This window comes from Rattus rattus, chromosome 7, assembly GCF_011064425.1.
Source record: "Rattus rattus isolate New Zealand chromosome 7, Rrattus_CSIRO_v1, whole genome shotgun sequence".
Classification (NCBI taxonomy): domain Eukaryota; kingdom Metazoa; phylum Chordata; class Mammalia; order Rodentia; family Muridae; genus Rattus; species Rattus rattus.
In genome coordinates, this window is record NC_046160.1 from 69,691,818 (window position 1) to 69,714,982 (window position 23,165).

Genomic DNA, 23,165 nt, shown 5'->3' on the forward strand with positions numbered 1-23,165 from the left:
AGAACCCAGCCAGTAGTGAGTCAGAATCACTGAGTCAGAGCAGTTCTAACTGATGATGTTTCTCTATGTTTCCTCTAGTCACGTTTCAGATTCCTGATCCTTTTCTAACCTCTTCTTCTTTACTGGTGATCCAAGGTAAATTTCTAGTTTTTCCATTCAAACAATTCTCAAACAGCTGCTCGGTAAGACTGCATCTTTTACGTGCTGCTTCCAGATGTGGCCACGGGCCTGCTCTGTGGAGGCTTTCCTGTGCATCACACACAAGCGTTACCGTTTGCCATGTCATTCCTCACGCCAACCTCTCTGCGCTCACTGTTCCTCACGGCACTGATGAAAGAGGCTCTCCCATCATTCCCTTTACAGATCAGCAAATCAGGGCACAGAGATTAACCTGCTCAAGGCCCACAGCCAAGATGATAAAACTGGTCAAGTGTTTATTTACAATAAGAAAGACATGAAAGAAAGTTTATACACATGCATTTGTCAGCTTTTGTTTTACTGTCAATAAATTTTGTTAAATGCCCACTATGTACAAAGTACTGATATAAACTGAAAAAAAAAAATTGGTTAATCAATGTTACAAATATAAAGTCCTTTTAAATACCACTATCAAAATAAAAAATCTCTGGTGGTCCACCAAAAGAAGTTCTTTCAAATTTTTTGTACTATTCAAAATGCCTCCTTTAAAACAGAAGGAAACAAATTCCAACAGTGCTATGGTCAAGGGTTATATCATTTCCAAACACTGCAATATTTGATTATTTGCTGTCGGCCAGTCTCATGCAAAAATAAACCTTGACTTTCCAGACAAGGTTATGTTGATGAATACATTGCAAATAGTTAAGCATTTGTAAGGTACACGCACTCGCATCTTAAAGGGAAGCAACGTGACAGAGTGGTCTCACGGGAGGTGGTGAGAGGTCATGGAGTCTGCTTCTCTCGACTTTCTGAGCAGGGCTCGTTTGAGAGCACTAATTTTCTCATCCAGTTCAGCCAGTGAATAGTTCTGCTGGAGACACAAATTGCTGAATAAGACTTAAGTTTCTTAAGGAGGATAAAGTGCTAAGTGAACTATAAATACCTAACTATTCAGCAGCACATTACTGTATAGCAGTTCTGAGACTGAAAGCTGTGTGTGGTGACTGTGCCATAATTTAGAGGTATAAACTAACAAGGCTTCTATTTTTTTTCCGGGCTGTAACCATATGTCAGGGCATTTGCTTGACGCATGGGAAGCCCTGGATTTCATCCTAGCAACACAGAACAAATGCATATATAACACAGTGCCATACTGACCTGAGTCTCCTCCCTAGTGACAAAGCTTTCCTGGAGTTTCTGAGCTTTGAAATACCAATAAAAGCTTTTTTAAAAAACAAAACAAAACCCCAATGACTCATAATCTACAGCAAAAAAAAAAAAAAAAAAAAATTGCACTGGAGGATTAGCTTAGATGCCTAAAATACCTAGAACTTTCCTTCTGAGGGACCAACTAATCTCTGAAACAAAGACTACTCTCAAAAAATGACTCAAAATTGTACATAAGTATGTAATAAGCTACTTTGAGAGACATGGCATGCTGAGACAGGGCTTTACTATATATATATTGCATATATAGTGCAGGGCTGAACTTCTGACCCTTTCATCTCATCCTCCAGAGTACTACGATTACAGGTATATACCACCACACCCAGTAGCAACATACTATTTAAAAAAAATAGCAAATTTTAAAAGTTTTCCCCAACTCTAATTTACATCATTAAGACTGGCAAAATTATACTATTTTAATTCAACTAATTAAGTATTTTGGACAGAGAGCTAAGCTGTAATTAGCATTTGTGTATGGGTGTGGAGGGGAGGGGGAGCACAGAGTATGTGTTTTCGGATACATACACCTATGGTGGTCAGAGACTAACAGTGGCTATCTTCCGCAACTGTTCCCCATCACACTTTCTGAGACAGTCTCAGTGAACCTGGAGCCCACTGGTTAGACAGCTGCCCCGTAAGCTGCTGTCTCCCAGTGCTGAGGTAACAGACCCGCACCGCTATGCTCTGCTTTTGAAGCAGATGCCATGGATCAGAACTCAGGTTTTCTTGAATGTTATATAATCCTCTGCTCATTAAGCCATCTCCCCAGACATGATGTCACCTCTTTTTGATTTAGATAACACTAATTAGTAGTGCTCATAAAAGGCAAGGTGGGAGGAGACTAAAGTCATTTGGGCACTTAAATGTTTTCTAACCCAATATTTTATTAAAAACAAGGTGAAGATTTTTGTATTTCATTAGCCTGTTGAAATCATTCTATGGTCTTAAAATAAAATGGCTTCCCTAATTCAACCTAAAGTCTGCCAAGGTATGACTAAAAGCAACAAGAGTAGACATATTTGTTAATAAAGTATAAAACTCATTAATCTATTTCTGAAGTCTAAAGGAAGACAAAATGACTTACTTGAGGTGGTTGGACTTTTCTTCTTTTTCCAGAAAAGTTCTAGTATAAAAGTAACAAAATAATGACTATTTAGGACACATCAGCATTACTCCCTTTGTAGAAGACTGTGTAATAGATACATGGAAAGCCTTTGTGAACCCCAAACAGTTCTAAAATCAGGAAGCATAGTCTACAAAGTTACCCACAGAGGAGGGTATTGTTACAAACAGTATATAACAGTGTAACAGCAAGCTCCTCTCTGGCAAATACCTACTTCCCATTAGTTACCAGCTTCTCATAATCTGAGTAATAGCTCTTGGGAACCCTCCCATCTGGGAAACTGACCAAGAGAAGCAACAATGGATAGATGCAAAAGGTACTTGGCATACTGAAGTAAGAAGTAAACACATACATAACGCGTGCATATGTGCAACAGGTATCTTTGACCATGGAAGGCACTGTGCCAGTCTAAGCAAGCAGCTCTTTGTGCCCTCTGTGTGACTCAAGGCAGTGCCTACCCCACCCCAATGCTCTTGTTTAGAAATTGACATGCACATGGCCTAACTGTAGCCAATGAGTAAGGAGGGTCTGCTGGGATTAAGGAGAAATTTTCTGCCAACTTCTCTTGTGAGAAAACAAAGGTTCCTCTGGGCCACTGCTGTATGTGGCTAAAATATCTAAAATTTATAGTAGCCTTGCCATGTATCAGTGAAGAAGCCAACACTAGATAGACCCAAGAGGAGCAAGAATTCAAGTCTTGACTTTGCAGCTACATCACTCTGAAGACTGTGTTCTCATTTTTTATAATTTCCATTTAAATTCATTTTCTTGCAGTGGGGCTAAATAGATCGCAGACTGGTAAAACACTTGCCCAGCCCTGGATTCAATCCCTGGTGGTGTGTGCACAGGCACGCTAGCCTGAATGTTAGATTCTCCTCAAGCTGACAGGGCTTACAGAGACAAACTCCTCAGTGTTTTGAGCTGTGATGTAATGAAATTATTGGGTGTCCAATTACTAACGGAACAGATCTGACAAAAACAAAACAAAAACCCAAAAAACAAAAAAACAAAAAAAAGAAAAAGAAAAACACATAATGTATGTACATGAAAGAACTTTTAATGAACATATATGACCACAAAGATTCAGAAGAAATTAAAACTCAGATTCTCTTTCTTGTCTAGATACCACCTAAGAATGCCTCATACGAGCGGCTGTATTAAATAGCAGTCATTCAGTGCTAAAATTACTAGACTTGGAATAATAGAGCTCAGATAAGTATGCTCCTCTTTGCCAAGCTGAGCTAGGTAGCTATGGTGGGCCACATGGATAGGTGGAGCTTAACTTAAACCTGTCCACTGTGCAGACTCTTACCTACCTAAAAAGTAGCTTTTTTAGATACTCATCGAAACACTTTCCCTTGAGATGCCAACAGTGTAATCAATGGAATACCAATAGTTCTATGCCACAAATGATCACATCATTATCATAAAACCAAAAAAAAAAAAAAAAAAAACCAAAACCCAGAATGAGAACAGGTACACAGTGGATCAAGGATCAATGACTTAAAAACCAAAAAACCAAAAAACCAAAAAAAAAAAAAAAAAAACCAAAACAGTGAACTGAGTCTTTGGGGCTTATTTTAGGTTTGAATACAATTATTTCACAAGAACATTTAGATACACTATAGTATATGGATTTTTTTTTTTTAAGGTATGAAGCTATCTACGTATAAAGGTAAACATTTTAACGAAGTTTTGACACTTGAAAGAAAATATTTTGGAGTTCACCAAACCAGCAAAAGCAGTCACACAGATAATCTACAAATGTCTCTTCATTGTATTTCACACTAGCAGGTAACTCACAGCTCACTTTAGAAAGCCTGTTGTCCTAATCAAAGTTGACCCTATCTCTGCACAATGTAGCTTGTGCATTAAGGCAACCCAGAGGCAAGGAGGCTGCCTCCTACAAGCCACCTTCTGCTAACCAGCTTTAAAGGGCAGCTAATTTTCTATGTGTAATATATTTTCTCTGCTACAATTTAGACCTGCACGTCTTTCTAGCATGAACAATGACATACTATTTAAACTCAATTCCTTGACTCCAGTCTCTCTCCCACTCGAGCCTCTTAACATTACAGTCAGGAACCTGTATTTACCTAAGTTTCCACTAGATCTAACTTTTGTTCATGGCTCAGGTCTAGCAAACACTATCACACAGTCTGAACATACAGTATGAATTTGGCCTAATTTAGCATTCTCTTCCACTGTCACACCCCTTAAAATCAGGAGTTGCATCTAGACATTGCTTTGGAGCAAGAGTTACATACTTTCCCAAGTCCACTACCTAAGCACCAGCCATGCGGGTTAAAGGTCAGCTTCTTACCTAGTCCAGTTCTTGTTAACAATAGAACTGATGTCATTAGACAGTGTGGCTGTAGCAGATTCTCCAGTGAGAACTACACTCCAAGTCTCAGACTCTTAGTATGGACTTAGTTAATGAAAGAACAAGACTGCCACAACCATACTCTTTGGATTTTTAGTTTATTGTGGATCTGTTCTACATAAGTAGAACTCACCAAATTGTACAGAAACTTCAATGCTCTATCCAGGAGCTTTTTTTTTTTATCTTTTCCAGGCAGGGAGTCATTGAAAATATTTGGCAGGGAAGTGACTTGTAACAGTATTTGGAAAGATTATTTTAGCTGGAGATCAACTAAGAATGAGGAGACAGTGCTGGACTAGCTTAGCTATAAAGTAAGATCCCGAGATAGGGACAGGACAGGACAGAACAAACAGTACGACAGAAAACTGACAGCTGCTGGTGGTTAGATTGAGAAGAGAGCAAGGAAAAGTCCAGTTTCTGGTTAGTGAAATGATTCCGTCATTGATCTGGAGGGGTGATCTTTTTCAGGGGAATGTCAATTTAGAGGTAGAGGAAGGTATGAAGACAGGAATAGCAAATACGTTTCTAAATTATATGAGCCATACTTAAGGCAGTTGAGAAACTCTGTGCTACGGAGCTGGCTGAAGCCCAGAGAGTGAGAACTAACTGTGTGCAGCACTAAGACATGAGGCTGGCTGACTGCACAGCTGCACTGGAAGAAGAGTGAGAGACAGACGACATCAGCCAGGTGACTTAAACATTCACAAAAGGAAAGTGGACAATAAGTTAGGATACCATGGTGCTTTGTAAAAGAAGGACTTCTAGATCTTTAAAAGTATGTCTCTGAATAAAAGAAATCCAACGGATTAGTACTAGAGATGACATGCAAGTTGCTAACACAGAACTGGAGAGGTTCAAGCATGTAGACTAACTGTCCTGTAGACTTATGCACAGACATGGCCTAAGGCAAAGGATAGAGTTATGCTGACATTCCCTAACAGAGTGAGTCCTCTCTAGCCACACCGCACTGGTTATCTTCACATCGAGGACTGAGAAGTCTGCATGCCCTTCTATCTGGAGAGTAACATGGACTAAACTCGAGCTTCTCTGCTTAGGATGTGAGGAAACATTGAGCCCTTCTATGTCTTAAGGATTGATCTTTTGTTGGAAACAACTTCTGAACTATGAAAAGATTTTACTTTCATGTAGATGAATTCTAACCTTGTAGACTCTCCTAGAAATTGGAAAAAGGTTGGCTATCCTGAATATCACTACAGCATACCATATAAAAAGGTAAAAATTAACAGGAAAAAAATTATATTTGATTCATGGAACAAAATGAGAACTAAAATCCTTTCCATTTGTTAAAAAACAAACTCCTTAATAAGCTATTATTAAAAAAAAGCAGAAAATTTTGAAAAGCATCAATATGTATTGCATCTTTTGTGTTTGGAGACAGGGTTTCTGTGTAGCTATCCTGGAGCTCACTCTATACCAGACTGGCCTCAAACTCAGAGATCAGCCTGTTTCTGCCTCCCAAGCACTAGGATTAAAGGCATGTGACACCACTGCCCAGCATGTGTTGTAATGTAATCTTTTAATGTAATTATTTTAAAAATCTGACCATTGAACATGGAAATGTTTTACGATAGCAGTTTAAAATGTTTAAGACTGTAGTGTACTAGTTTATTTAAAAGATATTATCTTTATTAGTATTCCTAAAGACTAATTTTGAATCACGATATACATTAAATATAGTACGCTTCCACACTACTTGCTCGTACTAGAGAACCTATCACTTGTTTCCACACCTCTTTCTTTTCTTTTCCTTTCTTTAGCTTTGTTGAGACTGGGTTTCCCTGTCCTGTGTAGCTCTGGCTGTCCTGAAACTCACTTTGTAGACCACGCTAGCCTCAAACTCAGAGATCTACCTGCCTCTACCTCCTGAGTGCTGGGATTAAAGGTGAGTACCACCACTCCCGGCTCCATATCTGTTTCTTGCTCTCCTTTGAACCTCTCCACAGTTCATCTTGGGACACACAGAATGGAGTAGACATCAACTGAATAAGTAAATAAATGAAAGGGGCACGGCTGATGGTTTGTTAGTAGACTTTGAGAAGAAGCTGACAGAAGAATTGAGAGTTCAAGCTATGAATTGTATAGTGAGACCCTGTCTCAGAACATAAACAAACAATCAAACAAACACAGCAAAACAAGAAGAGAAGCACCTCGTCAGAAGATGGTGGGAAAACAGAGTGAACTCAAGAGTTTTCTGAAACACTGATGTGCCAAAGAAGGTACTTGTTAGGAAAGGAGCTTCTCAGTCTTCTTGAGAAAGGGGTTAAGGATGAATGAATGAACGAAGAACAAGAGTGGAGGAATTACACAGACCCAGGCCAGTCTAAAGTCTAGGAGAAATGGGTGAGAGAGCAAGGGATGGCCTGTTCAGCTACCTCTGTGCTGAGTCAAACAGTCTGGAGGGACAGACCACCCAGACAAAGAGCCAGTGCCATGTCACAAGACAGCAGCTGGAGTCACAGGCTGGACCACCAAAGGCTGACTTATGATGCCATGAAGATGGCTCGGCAGAATTTCCATAGGTGAGGACAAGTGCTCCTACACTGAAAATATTCAGAATCAAAATTCTTAAGAGGCAGATAATCACCTCCATAGTACTGAGTTCCTCTATCTCTTAATTTTAAAAGTGTTTCTTTCACACGTGGATCAATGAGTGCACTATTACATAACGAAAATCTTTAAAAGAACACTTTGCTTTTAGAAGACATTAATACTTACTACAGATTGAAAGTATTCAGGAGAGATGCCCTCCAATTCAAGGATTTTATCTTCAAGTTTTTTAATTCTCTGATAGATGTCTCTTGGTACTGGGCCTCCTAAATGCATAGGAAAAAAATGCTGAAATCTTAATAGTTCTGTTTTCTTACCATTTTTATTTTTAAAATATCATGCAAATACATGTGTATATAAGAACAAAAAGCACTTAAAACAAGAAAATAAGCAGATGAAAGCAAAATCGATTGAAATCCTTAGCTCATAGTTTTACTCTGCAGCCTTTGAGACAATTATAGACTTCTGCTTTCTAAATACTACCTCTGCCTCCCACGCTGCTGCAGGGCTGTCTGTGAGAGTCACTTTCTGAGACACTGACTAGTTTCTAATAGGTGTTGGTAGTTACTGGAAGGGAAATCATGCAGTGAGAGACAACCGTTCCACTTGATGGCTATGCTATGTCCTATCATTTTCTTCAGCTTCTAGTTCTTCTAGCATGCTATCCTTTTTCCTTTGACCTGGAATACTGTTTAAAGGGGCTTTCTCCATCACTGTCATAGAGGAGGGCATGGTGTATTAAAGATACATAGACACCAAGTTCACTACTATATTCAGAATCTTTCTACTCCTTCAAGCTTCACACGCAGTCCCCCTCACACACACCCCGCCCCCCCGCCCCCGGCCTAGAGCACCAGTCTCTCTGGGTAAGTAGTGAGTTTGCTATGTGTATGAGAGCAACAGACAACTATTGAAGAACTTTTACCTAGGTAGAAGCAGTATCATATATGAGCCTGAAAAACTGCACTTTGGCTACAGGATAAAGAGTGAGCTCTAGGAGGAACATCTAGAGGCATTAGGAGGAGAATCAAGACCCCGCTAACTAAATGAATGAGACTTGTGCTTATTTCCCACTTGTCACTTCCTACAATGTCCTGGGCAAATTACTATCCTTCTAATAGGGACAGCACCATCACCTCCACAGGGTACTATTAAATACCACACTGGCATAGGCATGACACGTTCACACTGACAAACAGTACTGTTCAATAAATATAGGTTCATTTTCCCTATGCACTTATTCATTTATATTGTCGGTGAGTGCACTGGGGACCAGGACCACAATTATCTATATTTTGTAGTTGGTGGCTAATAATAATTAGAGGTAGCTATACAAGTTCCAAAATTGGCCATGGTAAAATATTACATTCATTTTCTGTTGTAACTTCAATAACGAGGCTAAGAGAATCTATTTGGAATTTGTTTCCCAAGTGGCAAGAAGTATAAGGATAAAAAGCCTAAGCACCAAGAACCTTACAGATCCTTTGGCTGCTTTATGTACCTAGAATGATGGCTTTACAGTGAATGTTCAAGGAAAATCTGGAAGCTAAAGGAATCTAATTTCCCTAAGACTTGCAAAGACATACCACAGAACATGACCCAGCTCTCCGCTTACCTGTCTGCAATCGCAAGTGAGCCTCAATATTCTGGAGTCGTTCTTCCACCGCCTGATTACCACAATCTCGAAGCATGCCCGTGGGTTTGTGACCTGACCCTGCAATTCCTTCAGGTCTAGTCTGCGGTCCATATGTATTCACAACTCTAGAAACTAAGTTAAGAAACTTTTAAGCCTATGTAAATTTATGTTTCAAGAACAGAAATTCTCTCTCCTCAATAGAACTTTATATTCTTTCCATGAAGATCAGCAAAGCCCAAGCTCAAAAAAAAAAAAAAAAAAAAAAGTCACCACTTTTGTTTTAGAAGAACGTTTAGATGAGAAAGGCACTCCTATTCCATATTGCTAAGAGGCTATAACAAACTTCTGCCAGAGAGAGAGAGAGGCACTGAACGGTGGCCACTTACCCTTTACATGACTTTTAAATCCAGGATAAGGGGTAAAGACAGCATCAGTTCTTGCACAACTATTTTCTAGGGAGAATTTGGATACATTTAATTTAAATATATTCTAAATTACAAATGTACAAGATTATGATTAACTTTTAATAATTCACATTTTACTCATAAGAAAATTTCAAGTCAAAGTAATAATTACATTACAGTGACATACAGAAATACTTTGGGTGAACTTTATCCTCAAATTGAACCACATGTAATATTTTTAGTTAATGTTCAGATTTACATATAAAAACTATTACCATTAAGTGGCATAACTTCTGATAATCTTTAATGAAAATTAGTTATTACTAAGAACCATTATATAATTCATATATTATATAGTACCATACTCTAACTCTATCACACAAATAGAACCCAATTTACCAAATTATCTTAAGTTTTTCAGTGTACTTGTTATTACCAAATTAATGATCATGTAACAGAGGGATTAATTGTATATTTTATACATTTTTATCTTAGAACTCTACATTTAAAAAAGACCCTGAAACCTTAAGTACAATATACAATGAAACCTCAAGTACAACACAAACTTGAAAATTACTAAGGAAAAGGCATCTACTCCTTTTAATCCTACTTTTTAAAAACTGTGATTTTGGGAAAAATATGTTGTAAAAATGTTTCTAATAATTGTAGCAAGGTGAAAACTACAATTTCTTCCAAATTATGTATCAAACAAATAATTTATAAAAAATTAGACATATGTTAGTATAATCTATACTATTAAATATTAGCATAATTGTTATACATGAACACATTATATAATATAGTAACATAGAAATACAGATTAATGCTTGAAGTAACAGTAAAGCTATACATTGGCTGTAAATTTTCTGTTAAATTCTCATATTACTTTGTAAAAAAAAAGGATGTAAAATGAATTTAAGTCCTTTGTTATTTCACAAAATCTGATTTTTTTAAAATCAATTTTTTTTTCTTACACCAACTTAAAGGTCTTATAAAAAAACACCAACACATGTATTTAAACACAAAAATATATTTCTTAAGTTTAAGTTTTAACGGATCTGTGATAAATTGAACTATAAATAAAATTGCAAACCTACTTGATCTTTTATATTTAAAGATTAAACACTCATTTTCTTTTCCTTGGAAACACCTCAAAATATCTTCAAGGGGTCTAGACGTCTTTACTCTTTCTATTCTTTCATTGGTCTAAGGATTTTTTTTAAAAAGCTATCATCCATTCCAGGGCTCTATTCCAAATGCACAGAGCCATCAGAGAGCAATGTGGCAGTGTGGGGACAGGGAATGCATGAGTGCCAGTCCCTCTCCACAGCAACTCTGGCTAGCACTGTTTTGAGCCAGCAAGAGACTGAATGGGCCAAGGAATCCTGCTGAGCATTTCAGTTCCTGTCAACGTCTATCCCCTGGTGGTTTATAATAATGGAGTTAGCAGAAGGAACAGAGGAGTAACATTAGTGACACATGTCCTTGCTCCCTCAGCAAACTCTTTTCTTGAAGTGCGTACAACTGGATTGCCACACCTGAGATTCTGCCACTGCTACACCTGCTATAAAGAGCTAAGTCTAGAGATCCACACAAGTTAACAGTAGAAGAGTTTAACTTAGCATCTGCAGTGAGCCCACATTATTATGTTAAGAGCATCACATATCAATGTGATTCTGAGTCACTTCCAGGTTCAATGGGCAATTTCATGTTTATAATCACTAACTAAGAGATATTAATGGCAATAAGACGTTCAGCCCAATTACAAACCTTTCTCCATATGATCTGTGGCAATCTACACAGTATATGGTGTTCTGCAGGTACACTGCAGACCTGGAAACACTGTAGCATCAAGTGAAGAGGAAAAGGAGACTGAGGAGAAACAGCAAAGGTATGCGATGTGAAAAAGGGAAAGGCCTAGGGCTCCACAGGTCTTCGTGACAAGCTGGGTGCATCATGAAACTCAGGAGTAAAGAGAAAACTGCTCCCTCTTGAGGAATGCTATTACTGCTACTAGGTTCACTGAATTAACATGATTTCACAGGTACATTTACAGACCTCAAGTTCATAATCCTTTGTCTTCTCCTAACAGCAAATCTAAACAACTCTGTCATCCAACATTTCACCTTCACTCTCTAAAGAAACTTTGATCTTCTCGGACTTGTGGTAAATATCTGTCTCTAGAGTTCGGCCTTCACTTGATGTTTTGTGTAACCAAAATGAAAATCAGCTTGGCAACAGGGCCCGTCACTAAATAAAGGAAAATTCTACTGCCTTAATTACCAACTAAAAACCTGTAAGACTGAATCTTGTTCTTGTTATGCATTTTTAAAACAAAATATTACATCAGTTGTCAAAATGTTTAAAATTCTATTTAAAAAAATTTCTAGTTACCTTGATTACAATCAATAACATTGCAAAATTCCCTGACGTTGTTTTCATTGATTTCAGCTTGTTTTCTCTCAATAAATGCAGATATTCGTCTGTCAATCTATAAACAACAAATAATTTAACAATCTAAACATAACAGAACTTTTAAAAGTAATATTACCCTGATCCTTGTACCAGCCCAAACTTACTTCCGCTTTTCCAGCCTTTATTTGAACTACTTCTGGATCAAAATGGATTTGTGTCTTTTTCACATCCCCTAAATCATCGTCTTTGAGCTTTCCTTCATCTTGTAGGTCCCCAGTGGGAAGTTTGGCTCTTAGTTCACTCTTGGTCTCTGCTTCTGTTTGTCTTATTTCTGCAGCTGTTGAATTCTCTTTAATTAAAGACTGAAGTTTTGCTAAAAAAGGCTGAAAAGAACACAGTGACATCTGCTCAGGTTCAAACTCATCTCAACTAGTGATAGGTTTGTATAAGCTGCTGCTACATAAATGAGTATTACCAGTTATTAAATATGAAAAGCTGGTGGCACACAAGGACACGCAGGTCTGACCACACACAGGTTTGCTATTTTCTACTACTGTATAGCCCTTATCGCTTGCTGTACATTATTTTTTAAAAAGAAGACAAGAAAGAAAACCTGAGGACATTTAAATTTTTCTTTGAGGAAATCATTCTGTCATTCATCTTTTATTTTGTGCTAAATCAAAGCCTCAGTCTCTGGCCTGGATGCCTCTTAATTAACATGTCATTCAGAACACTAGCTTGAGTGTTCTCCGTCCTTAGCAGGAGAGCAGTGCTCACTCAGCAAAGCCCTGCATTATCACTGCATCGCTGAGATTCTCCACTTCAAAGTACAGTGGGCCACAATGAATGAGAGCACGGATATGAAGTATATAGGTGTTACCCTGAGTGAACACTCAGCCTTCTCTGACATAGCAAGGATCTTATTGGGTCAGGAAATGAAACTTCACAAGAGCAAATGCACATGAAGTGAAGAAGGAAGGAAAGAAAGGAAGAAAGCAAGAAAGAAAGCAAGAAAGGAAGAAAGGAAGAAAGAGCTGGAAACAAATCACTCCAACTACAGTAGGTTTAAGAAAAATATGTCTTCATAATAGAAATTCACTTCCACTGTTCCTCATCATCCCCACCCTGACATGGTCCACATTTGAGTTCTATAGCTCATCACCTGCCCTTTAGACAAATTGTTAACTGTTATTTTTATCATGAAACACAGTTAAATGTTCCCAGAAAGTCAATGAATTCAGGGCTGAAAATTAACACATTATTTCTAAACAATATCCTGATCATCTTTTCATACAATTTTGTTTCTATTGTTTGCTATGCCAAGTACTCTTTTGAAATCTTCTAACATCTTCGACACAGTAAAGTGACCAGGAAAAACAGTTCTGCTTGTCCCAATGAGAGAAAAGCTCTAACTCACATCAATTACACTTGCAGAGATGTTCAACAACAGCAGCAAGGCTATAATACTGTTCGTTTCTCAAGCTGAAATATTAAAAGTGTAACAATACCATGATAAATAATTCAATATTGACTTCCAATAAAGGATAAATTATTTCAAATTATTAAGATGAAATAGTGACTGGCTACTCACTAAGATGAAACATTAATGTCACAGAAATTACTTTCTTTTTAAAAACTATGCTGAAACTGTTTAATTGCAATAGACACTCCAGGATGTGTCATGCTGGGATAATGCCACTTCTTGAACCACTGAAAGCACTCCATGAGCCTCCCAACTCACCCAAGGCATGGAATCATTATCATAGCATGACTCACACCTGCCGCGTCTTATTGCTTAATTATAACCCACCATAGATGAACTGTATTGAATTTTCAGCAAAGCCCAGAATTGAATAGAATTGCATTTATTCACTCTCAAACCCACATCGGTCTGTTGGGCTATATTCTCATAACTATTCCGATCACTAGTGAAATTAACAGACCTAGACTCAATATGGATTTCTGCAACCTTTTACTAATAACAGTTATTGTTAACAGAATGTTGAGGTAGAACTGAAAAATACTCCAGCTAATTAAACTACAGTTAATTTCTATTTTGAATATCCAGTAAACATTCTAATATGAAATTTACCTGTAAATACAAAACGTGTTGTTCAAGTGCAGTAAGGAGCAGTGCAGGCTGGGATGTTGAGAGGCTCTGGAGCCTGTTCCAATCGATTGTAATTTTCACCACATCATCTCTGAGGTTAAGCTTCAAAGAGGCAAACCAGCAACATCACAAAAATTACACGATTAAGCTGTATATCTGGGATTATCACAAAAATAAGATTTCTATAGAGTAATGCATGCCTATTTTGCTCAAGTTACTAAGTTTCAATGACATAATAAAATGCTTTCTGTAGTTGCCATTTTAAAAAGCTAAAAGGCACAGCTTTGAAAATAAAAGATAAAAACATGTCTTATTATTTTAATTTGGTTTCTACGTCTGTATAATAGGGCCATCTTTGAGAAGCCATAACCTCTTTTGATACTTTGATATCTTAAATACCTTTGGAAGGTATCCAAAAATAGGTCTGCCCTAATCAGAATCCTAGGCATTCAACAGACGGAGATCAACTACCGCCTTCCAGAAAGTATTCTCTTTGTTACGTATCACACAAAAACATGCCTAAAATAAGTCATTACCCTGATGTCTTCTCAATCACTCTTATTGTCTTCAAATTTAACCAATTAAAAATTTAAAACTAAAGATTATTCACACATAAGGATAGATGACAGCAAGTACAAATAAAAATCTAATTATCAGTTATGAAATTACTGAGGTTAAAAAAAACAAGTACTTTCCCACAGCAGTGTTAACAAAGCCAAAAGTGGATGCCCAATGTTTCCTAAGGATTTTCTAGAAAGATATATCTGATACCATGAAAATTTCTCATCAACTAGTGATTTATTAGGGCAAAAGTATATCTAGAAAACTACCAAGAACCTGAATATAAAATTAATATGAAAATCTGTCAAATTTTAGAGGGAGAAGTTTCCACCTGTAATAATTTGACTGAGTATGGGGGAATCCCTATAAACTTTTCTGGACACAATCCAAGTGGAAGCAAGTTAATTATACTTATTTTGTAAGAATAATTTATTAAGATTTAGTCATATTTTCCACAAAGTAAAGATGTTTCATGAGCTCAAATATAATTTAATGAGCTGTAAGAATAAAAAACCAAGACATGAATCGCTGTCCATGGAACCAAGGAGATCTCAGGTTCCTATGTTAAGCACTCTACTGTATAAGTAATGGATAGAGACCTACTGCCTGACACCAGAGGCATCTGAGTCCACATTTGGCAAACACAAAGAAATACAAAATTTTACACAGGCTATACTGACAAAGATAAACTTATACTAAATTAAGATTTGACAGTAAGATTAATTAATAAGATAACTGCATTTATTATTGTGTATAAAGGTACTCCATCAGCCTGCATTTACAGTCCTCTAAGAGATCTATAGTTGACCAAGGCAAATTTATGTTTGGGGAATAAACAGGCAAATCTTAAAGCAAAGCAAAGTATCACCTTCTCTAGAGAAAATAATTATAGGAAAGAAATATTAATATTTAGATCATATTTTCATGTCAATTTGGAAGGATTATAGAAGCTTTCAAAGGCAACTCAAGATACTTGGTCTTTTATGGAAACCAAACAATAAGGTAACAAATTAACTTAAAAATGACCCCCAAATATATCCAAAACATTCAGCAAATTCCCCAGTAACATATGGAGTCTATGAATTTTTACCCCATAATTCTTGGGACAGTAACTAGGAATTCAAGATTTTCTATTAATATACTATTAACAATGCCTATTCAATTATGTATGTTCAGTAGAAACACATTACTTTAAACTAACAGAAAATCTTTAGCTTTGTAATTTGGGCCAATGAAAGAGAAGAAAAAGGTTAGTATTAGTATATTTTGCATTTGGAGAAAAAATACTTTTTAACAATTCAGTTTTACACTTTAGATCAAAAAGAGCTAGTAATTCAATACTTAAGATAAACTTAGGCATAATACAATTTATATCTTAAAAATCCTTTTAATTTGTTGCAAAAGACACATTCCACAGGGGCAACTTTTTAAGTATAGATGGCTTTCATCATTAATCATGCATCTAAAAATACATGCTATTACTAAAATAACATTTAATTGGGTTTTTTAAAATCATATTTGACACATGTATAAAGATCTCTTTACTGTTAAAAAAACATTTTCTCTACACATTTTTGGCAGGTGGTGTAAGTAATCACTTTTCCATTTGAACCTTTGAAATAAATTTATATAATTTTGAAAAATTTGGTATGCAAAATTTAGATATTCAAATAATTTATCAATGTAAATTATTTTGCAACTTCTAAGCATAATATTCAAGAATATTTTTCTCATCTTTACATTAGAATATGAATGAACAAGTTCCAAATCCATGCCAAAAAGTTCTCTAACTTTTAAACTATTTAAAGATCTGTTATGTTACTAATGAAATATTATTAATAAGGAAAGATTGTAATTAATTTTTTCATAATTGCTTATTAAGCAGAGTTTAAATTTTTTAACTTTTAAAGTCCAGTAATAATTGCCTTATAACACCAAACAGAATGTACAACTCAAGTACTCAGCCAGTCAAAATAAACTTACTAAGATTTTCAAAAATAATTCTCACAAATCAGGTAAATGCCCTATTCTCACTGCCCTTGACATATATGTGTGCTGTGTCCATTTCATGCACTATACCAGCCCCAAACCAGGAAACATGTTTGACAAAAAACTCTTCTAAAAGCAAGCAAACGTACTTTTGTTCCTTATTTAAAAATTGTCTCATTTACACTATGAATGACTATCTAGTAAAGTGCAACCTAGTTTTTAAAATTCAGTTTCACTGTGACATTTCTGTAAAGAGCAATTAGCTAAGTTACACAACAGTAGTAATGTAGTTAGAAGTGGCCGCACATAACTCATCCAGCTATTCCCAGTAAAATTTAGGCATACTACAAATGAAATTGTGGAAATCCTTATACATCTCTCCCCGTATAAAAGAGTAAGAGATGCAATAAATGGTGAGAGAAAAAATAAAAAAAAAAATAAAACCCAGTCAGTCACCCCGACTGAGTGGAGATGGCGCTAGAAAAAGTTTCAGGCCATATTAACCAGTGAATTTCTCTAAATACACTGGAGGCGAAAGGAAGCGTCAGGAGCCTCCTTAACCTTCATCTTTTGGGTATCAATTTTCTGCAAGCGTTCGGCGCCAGGACCCCGCTTTTCTCTAGACCTTGGTACTCACGCTCGGTCAGCTAGTGTGCCGCTGGCATCTCGGGGTCCCAGGCATCTGGGACCCGGCTCCTCCGAGTCTCGGCAGCCCGGCCTTGGCATACCAGCGGCACACACAGTGCCAGGGGGCTCCGCGGCCCCTCCTCAGAGAGAACTAAGGGGATAGGACAGGGTGCTCCCCACCCTACCCCATCCCACCCCACCCCACCTCCGCCGCACCTCCACTTACCTGTCCTGTCAGGGTGTGCAAGGAGCGAAAGACTTCGCAGAGGACCTCGCGGGTGAGGAGGGGGCTGGAGCTTCGCTCTAGGTTCTTCTCGCAGCTGCTCGAGGAAGTATGCTCCGCAGTAGCAGCCATGACACCTTCACAGCAGCCCCCAACCACAGCGAAGAGTGCTCACCCCGACCCCTCCCTCGCGGATTTCGTCTCACCGAGATGACGTAAAACTACAGCGTCTCATTTAGAGCCGAGGGTAGGCCCCACCCTCTGTGTGTGACAGACGTGCTCAAAGACCAATCAAGAGCAAGGATATCCGCGCTCCGAGGGAATGAGTGAGTGCTGTTGAGAGCTAAGCAGGACCTACTATCTGGTGGTGTTTTCAGTGGACGGCTTTGCCTTAGAAACCCACTTAGCTCTTAGATGCTCCCCGTGAATGCTGGCAGAGCCTTACTGTTAAGTGTTAGAATTTGGGTCCCACTATTAAAATTTAAAATGCTAACATGGCAGGGTGGAGTTGTCTTGGAAAAAAAAATGCGGGTCAGTATGGAGCAGTGCTCACGATTTTCTAATTACTGAAAACTATACCCAGGATGATCGTAACTGGACAGAACATTTTCATCTCTACAAGATTGTTGTTACGAAGAATTAAAAAAAACAATAATAACAACAACAAAAACACAAAAGGGCTACATTATGCCTCTTTTCCCTACCATAGAACGACATTGATAACTACATCTGCAAAACAGAGTTATGTCAAAGTTCTGACATGCAACAGTTTCTCGGTGCAATAACTGGAAATTGGTGCCTAAAATTGTTTATAAAAATATAAACCAACTTATTCCATGTAACCACACTCACGTTAAGATATAAACTGGATCAACACTCATCGGATATTATTAGATAGTTTTATTTTACTGAAAAGTTATAATTTTATAATGAAGAGGTCTCTTAAAATTTTAAAACAAGTTTAAGAGGTAAAGGACGGAACTTAAAACAAAAATTAAAACTTGCCTGGTGGCAGTGGCTCAGGTCTTCAGTACCAAAGCACTAGGGAGGCAGAGGCAGGTAAATCCCTGAATTTGAAGCCAGCCTGGTCTACAAAGTGAGTTCCAAGACAGCAAGGGTTACACAGAGAAACCCAGTCTCAAAAAACAAGCAAACAAGCAAACAAACAAACAAAAGATTTAGAACTCTTCTTCGTGATAGTTAATGCATTTAGCCTAGTGGAAGTAGAAGTATGAAGTTACTGGGTATTCTATGTAGTTTGAGAGCAGACTGAACGAAGGAAGAAATAAGGAATTAAGTAACACTGGGATAAGGACAGTAAAAATGAAAGAACTCCTTTTACCTGTCTAAGGAGCCTCTTATTCACTTATAGCCAGAGACTTCTGGTATTATCGGGCTTAACAGGATCTTGAGAAAGCTTGTCTGTTTCCTTGTTAGCAGTAAAATGTAAACTTAGGCTTGGCAATACAATCTTCACCAGATTAAAACTCAAATCAAGCACCCACTCATTCAAGTCACTCATATCTGTAATAGAAGTTCACAATTCATTTCAATGTTAGCACGCTTTGTCTCTGATTCTCTTGTTAATGGGTGACAATTGTAATGTGGAACCTAAGAGTCCTTGTTCTGTACCAAGTACTGAAAATCAGATGTTTTTACTCAATAAAGGACTTTTACCACACATTCAAGAATGATTATGGTGTTTCTCGTCGTTTCCTTTGTCAGGACTGATTTTGAAATCTAAGCATTTCATTTCACAATTTTTATTTTGTGTATGTGTGTGTGCGCGCGCGGGCGCGAGCGCATGTTTGCTTCTTCTCATGCATGGTTGCCCAAAGAAGCCAGAGGGGGCATGGGATGTGAGCTGCCCAGCGTTGGTGCCTGAAATCAAACTCTGGCCCTCTTCAAGAACAAACAGTTGCATTCTTAACCACTGAGTTCTTTCTCCAGCTGCAAATTCCAAGTCTTACTTGATATCTTGTTGTTGTCCTATTGTGTTTGTTTTTAGAGACAGGGTTTCTCTATCTAGCCGAGATTCTCCTGGAACTCCTGGATCCAGACTGACCTCAAACTCAGAGATCCACCTATCTCTGCCACCCAAGCGCTGGGATTAAAGACATATGCCCCCATAGCCAGCTCCTTACTTGATTTCCTGAACCCCTAATATAAGAATAACTGGTCATTTGATTTATCTCTCAACGGCCTAATATTTCTCTTATTCCAAGTCCAGACCCACTCTTATATTTTATAATTGCTTACTTAAATAATGTTTAGAATACCCACTGCGTGTTCTGTCTAATGGCATCTTCTATTCCTTTCTGATGCCCAGTGACATTTTTCTTATTTTCTTCCCTTATAATAAAACTGTCTATTCTAAGTAGAAAGCTTTCTAGGACGAAAAGATGTGAATTCTCTTGGGCTCATTGGAGACAGAAATGTATAGATACTAATGTATAGCAAAATTATAATACTGAAACTTAGAAAGGGAATAATTTGTCCTTTTATAGAAAACTAATTACAGTTTATGGAGTGGGTTGCTGAAAATCTGCTGCTCAGCAGAAATGAGTCTGTGTGCTGGAGCTGGCATTAGAGACAGAGTTCCTAATGTCCTGCAATCTCATGCCAAGAAGCAACTGAGACGATAGAAACTAGAAATGAATCTAGGCTATCTCCCTTACCAAAAAAAAAAAAAAAAAAAGACTTTACAGTGAGCTCCATCAAATAATCCATCACCCAGAAAAATACCTAAGCTATCGTGTTTTTGAAGATATGTGAATAAAAAAATACAACCTACTTTTTCTGGTGCAGAAAATTAAATAAAGATGTTTGTTGTTGCCTCTGGCTCTACACCACCTGCTGGTCAGATCCAAGATCCTTAGAATGACACGCCATGTTTCTCTCAGTACTAACCCATTTCACATTGTTGCATAGGGAATGACACGCCATGTTCCTCTCAGCACTAACCCATTTCACACCGTTTGCACAGGTTCTGGTACAGAGTTGCTCACTCAGTACAGTTGTCTCTCCTGTCTGAGTCAGGTATATCCCAAGATTTCCAGTGGATGCCAGAGACAGTGAACAGTGCCGATGCTTACCACAGATCATAGCAATCTCAGCCTGTGTAGACTTTATTCTTGCCTTATTGAGAACTTTCTTCTTTCACTCAGAGGCAGTCTTTCACAGTGTTTGGTTGGCCTGTGAGGATTGCCAGTGCATTAGTCTTATGCTTTGGGATGACTGCTGGGTTGGACATAAGCACTATGATACTGTGTCAGCCATGGTACCTGAGATAGCTGTAAGTGAATAATGGGCAAATAGCATACATGCTGTAGACACATTGGACAGAAGGATCGTTTGTGCCTCAGACAGAATATATAGAGCTAAATTAGATAAGCATAATCTCATTACTCGGCATTACTTGCAACTTTTAATTGTGACATGCTTATTTCTGAAGGTGTGTGTATGTGCAGATCACGGTTTGCCAGAAGTAACTGAAATTGTAGAAAGCAAAGGCATCAACAAAGGTAAAGCTACTGTGTATACTCACTGAGCTCAACTCATTTGCCTAAAATAGACTTGTCAGATGGAAAAGAGACAAAAGAAGTTAATCTCTCAGAGAAAAATTGTAACAGATAGTAAGAATTCTGTTCAAAGGTTTCTTTAAAATCCAAGTGTTGCTGTCTATTGTCTCTGGGGACAGAAAATTCAAAGTGCTCGTTTTTTCCTTAAATGAATAAATGTGGATAGCCTTCTGTGCTGGTTAGTGTTATGTCGACTTCACGCCCAAACTAGAGTTATCTGAAAGGAGAGAACCTTAATTGAGAGGGTGCCTTCGCAAACCATTTCCTTTCTTTCTTTTTTAAATTTAATTTTATTTTTTATTTATTCACTTTACATCCCACTCACCACCCTCTTCTAGTCACCCCGTCCCATACTCCTTTCTCCATTTCCCCTTCCCTTCTCCTCTTCAAGTCTTTGCTAGGTTAGGCACTTCCTCTCCCACTGAGGCCAGACAAGGCAGCCCAGCTAGAAGAACATATTCCACACACAGGCAACAGCTTTTGGGATAGCCCCTATTAATTAGTGGTCGACGGGGTTGGGAGGACATCCAATTGTGGTTGGTGCTACCCCTGTGCTGGTGGTTCTGGGTGCTATAAGAAAGCAGGTTGAGCAAGCCATGGGGAGCAAGCCAGTAAGTAGCATCCCTCCACATCCTGTGCATCAGCTCCTGCCTCCTCGATCCTGCCCTGTCTGAGTTCTTGGCTTGACTTCTTTTAATGATAAACACTACTGTGGAAGTGTAAGCTGAATTACACTGTCCTCCTCAACTTGATTTTTGGTCATGGTGTTTCTGCCCAGCAATAGAAACCATAACTAGAACACCATCATCACCATTTTTATTAAAAAAAATTTGTGTGCTATCCAAATGGAAGGACTGGAGATATAGCAGGGAAAGACTGGACCAAGTCAAGACCAAAACCTAGCTGGGTAAATACCAAAACCTGTAGCTCCAGGTCTAATGTTCAGGCTTCAATTTAAAAGGGCTCAGATGGCTCTATTCCTCTAGCTTTGTTATCTGTGTTAGGAATAAGGAATAATTTTGGTGCCACACAAAGAAACATGGGAACAAAAACAAAGTGTGCCACACAAAGAAACATGGGAACAAAAACAAAGTAACCCAACTAATTCTTTTTGTAAAAGGGGTACCCCAGACTGGGCGGCAAGAACACACATTTAGCCAAGATGACGTCTGTCTTTTATCTTTGACATAGGTAGTGACTACATCTTGTCCCATTGATAAGTGCTGGGCTTCACAAGCTAACACTGTTGGCTAACTAGTTCAAAGTAGAAAATTCAAGTTCAGAAAATGCGAGTCCTTGTTGGGCTAACGACCTCTGATTGAAATAAAGAAAAAACAAACAAAACAAAACAGACAAAGATAAAACTAACTTCAAAATTTAAAAAAAAGCAAACAATAATATTTCTACCATATGCACCACACGTCTCCCTTTTGAACTGGTTCAACTCATATTGCAGTTCTCCTTGGCAGATGTTTCACAGTTCTGGCATCTCCAACATCATGGAGTCTCCAAGGCAACCCAGGCTTTACCTTCATACTTTCACACAGTGGGCTCTCAGGCCTTCTTGTAGGGACACATTGCTTGGTCTCAGTGGCTCTCTCAAACCATGGAGGAAGAATCTACCCCTAATCCCCCACCCCGCACCCCCCGCCACCCTGCCAATCTTCCATCTTCCATGCATTTCAGACCGGTACCATGTGATGGCCCTGCCAAGTTTGAGTGCCAGGTTGGCATGGATTGTCACCCCCCCCCATGGAGTTTATATTCTAGGGGTAGAAAAATCTTGTGGACTCTTTGTTTTAAAATAATGTGGGTGGGGTCTTTCCCCAAAGGCTTGTTTACTGCCCTTTCCAATGCTTGGTGGCCAACTTCTCTTTAGTGGGACTAATCTTAATAATCACAGTCTCTTTGACAGAATGCGGATGCGGTAGAAACTAGAACACACACATACACAAGTCAATAAATATTGTGAACAAATATTCCTAAAAAGAAGCTGTGTCAAACTCTGAGCCAAAGACTCATGACAGGAGTTTGTATGCCTGCGGAGACCAATGAAATGACTGTTATTTCAGTATTGTGGAGAAAATGGAATTCTGTAGGTCCACAAGTGCTTAATGTTGGTCTAGCTTTAGCCTTCTGAACCAGCCATTTCTTGTCACATGTGGATTGACGTCTATAGG

The 23,165-nt window shown here is 38.1% G+C and overlaps 1 protein-coding gene across 3 annotated transcripts; it reads right to left on the reverse strand.

Moving 5' to 3' along the window:
• Positions 1–409: 409 nt before the first annotated feature.
• Mbip (MAP3K12 binding inhibitory protein 1) lies at positions 410–17,606 on the reverse strand. 3 transcript variants are annotated; one of them, XM_032907770.1, is made up of 9 exons: positions 17,408–17,606; positions 13,987–14,106; positions 12,059–12,277; positions 11,874–11,970; positions 9,462–9,527; positions 9,055–9,207; positions 7,608–7,705; positions 2,450–2,488; positions 410–1,006 (listed from the first exon to the last, which is right to left on the reverse strand). In XM_032907770.1, exons 1-9 carry the CDS (start codon positions 17,534–17,536, stop codon positions 902–904), a joined length of 1,026 nt encoding a protein of 341 aa, XP_032763661.1. In that variant the 5' UTR covers positions 17,537–17,606; the 3' UTR covers positions 410–901. The 3 variants fall into 3 exon arrangements, with proteins under 3 accessions (XP_032763661.1, XP_032763660.1, XP_032763662.1); XM_032907769.1 differs by having other exon boundaries at positions 410–1,009; XM_032907771.1 differs by lacking the exon at positions 7,608–7,705 and having other exon boundaries at positions 410–1,009.
• Between the last annotated feature and the right edge of the window lie 5,559 nt (positions 17,607–23,165).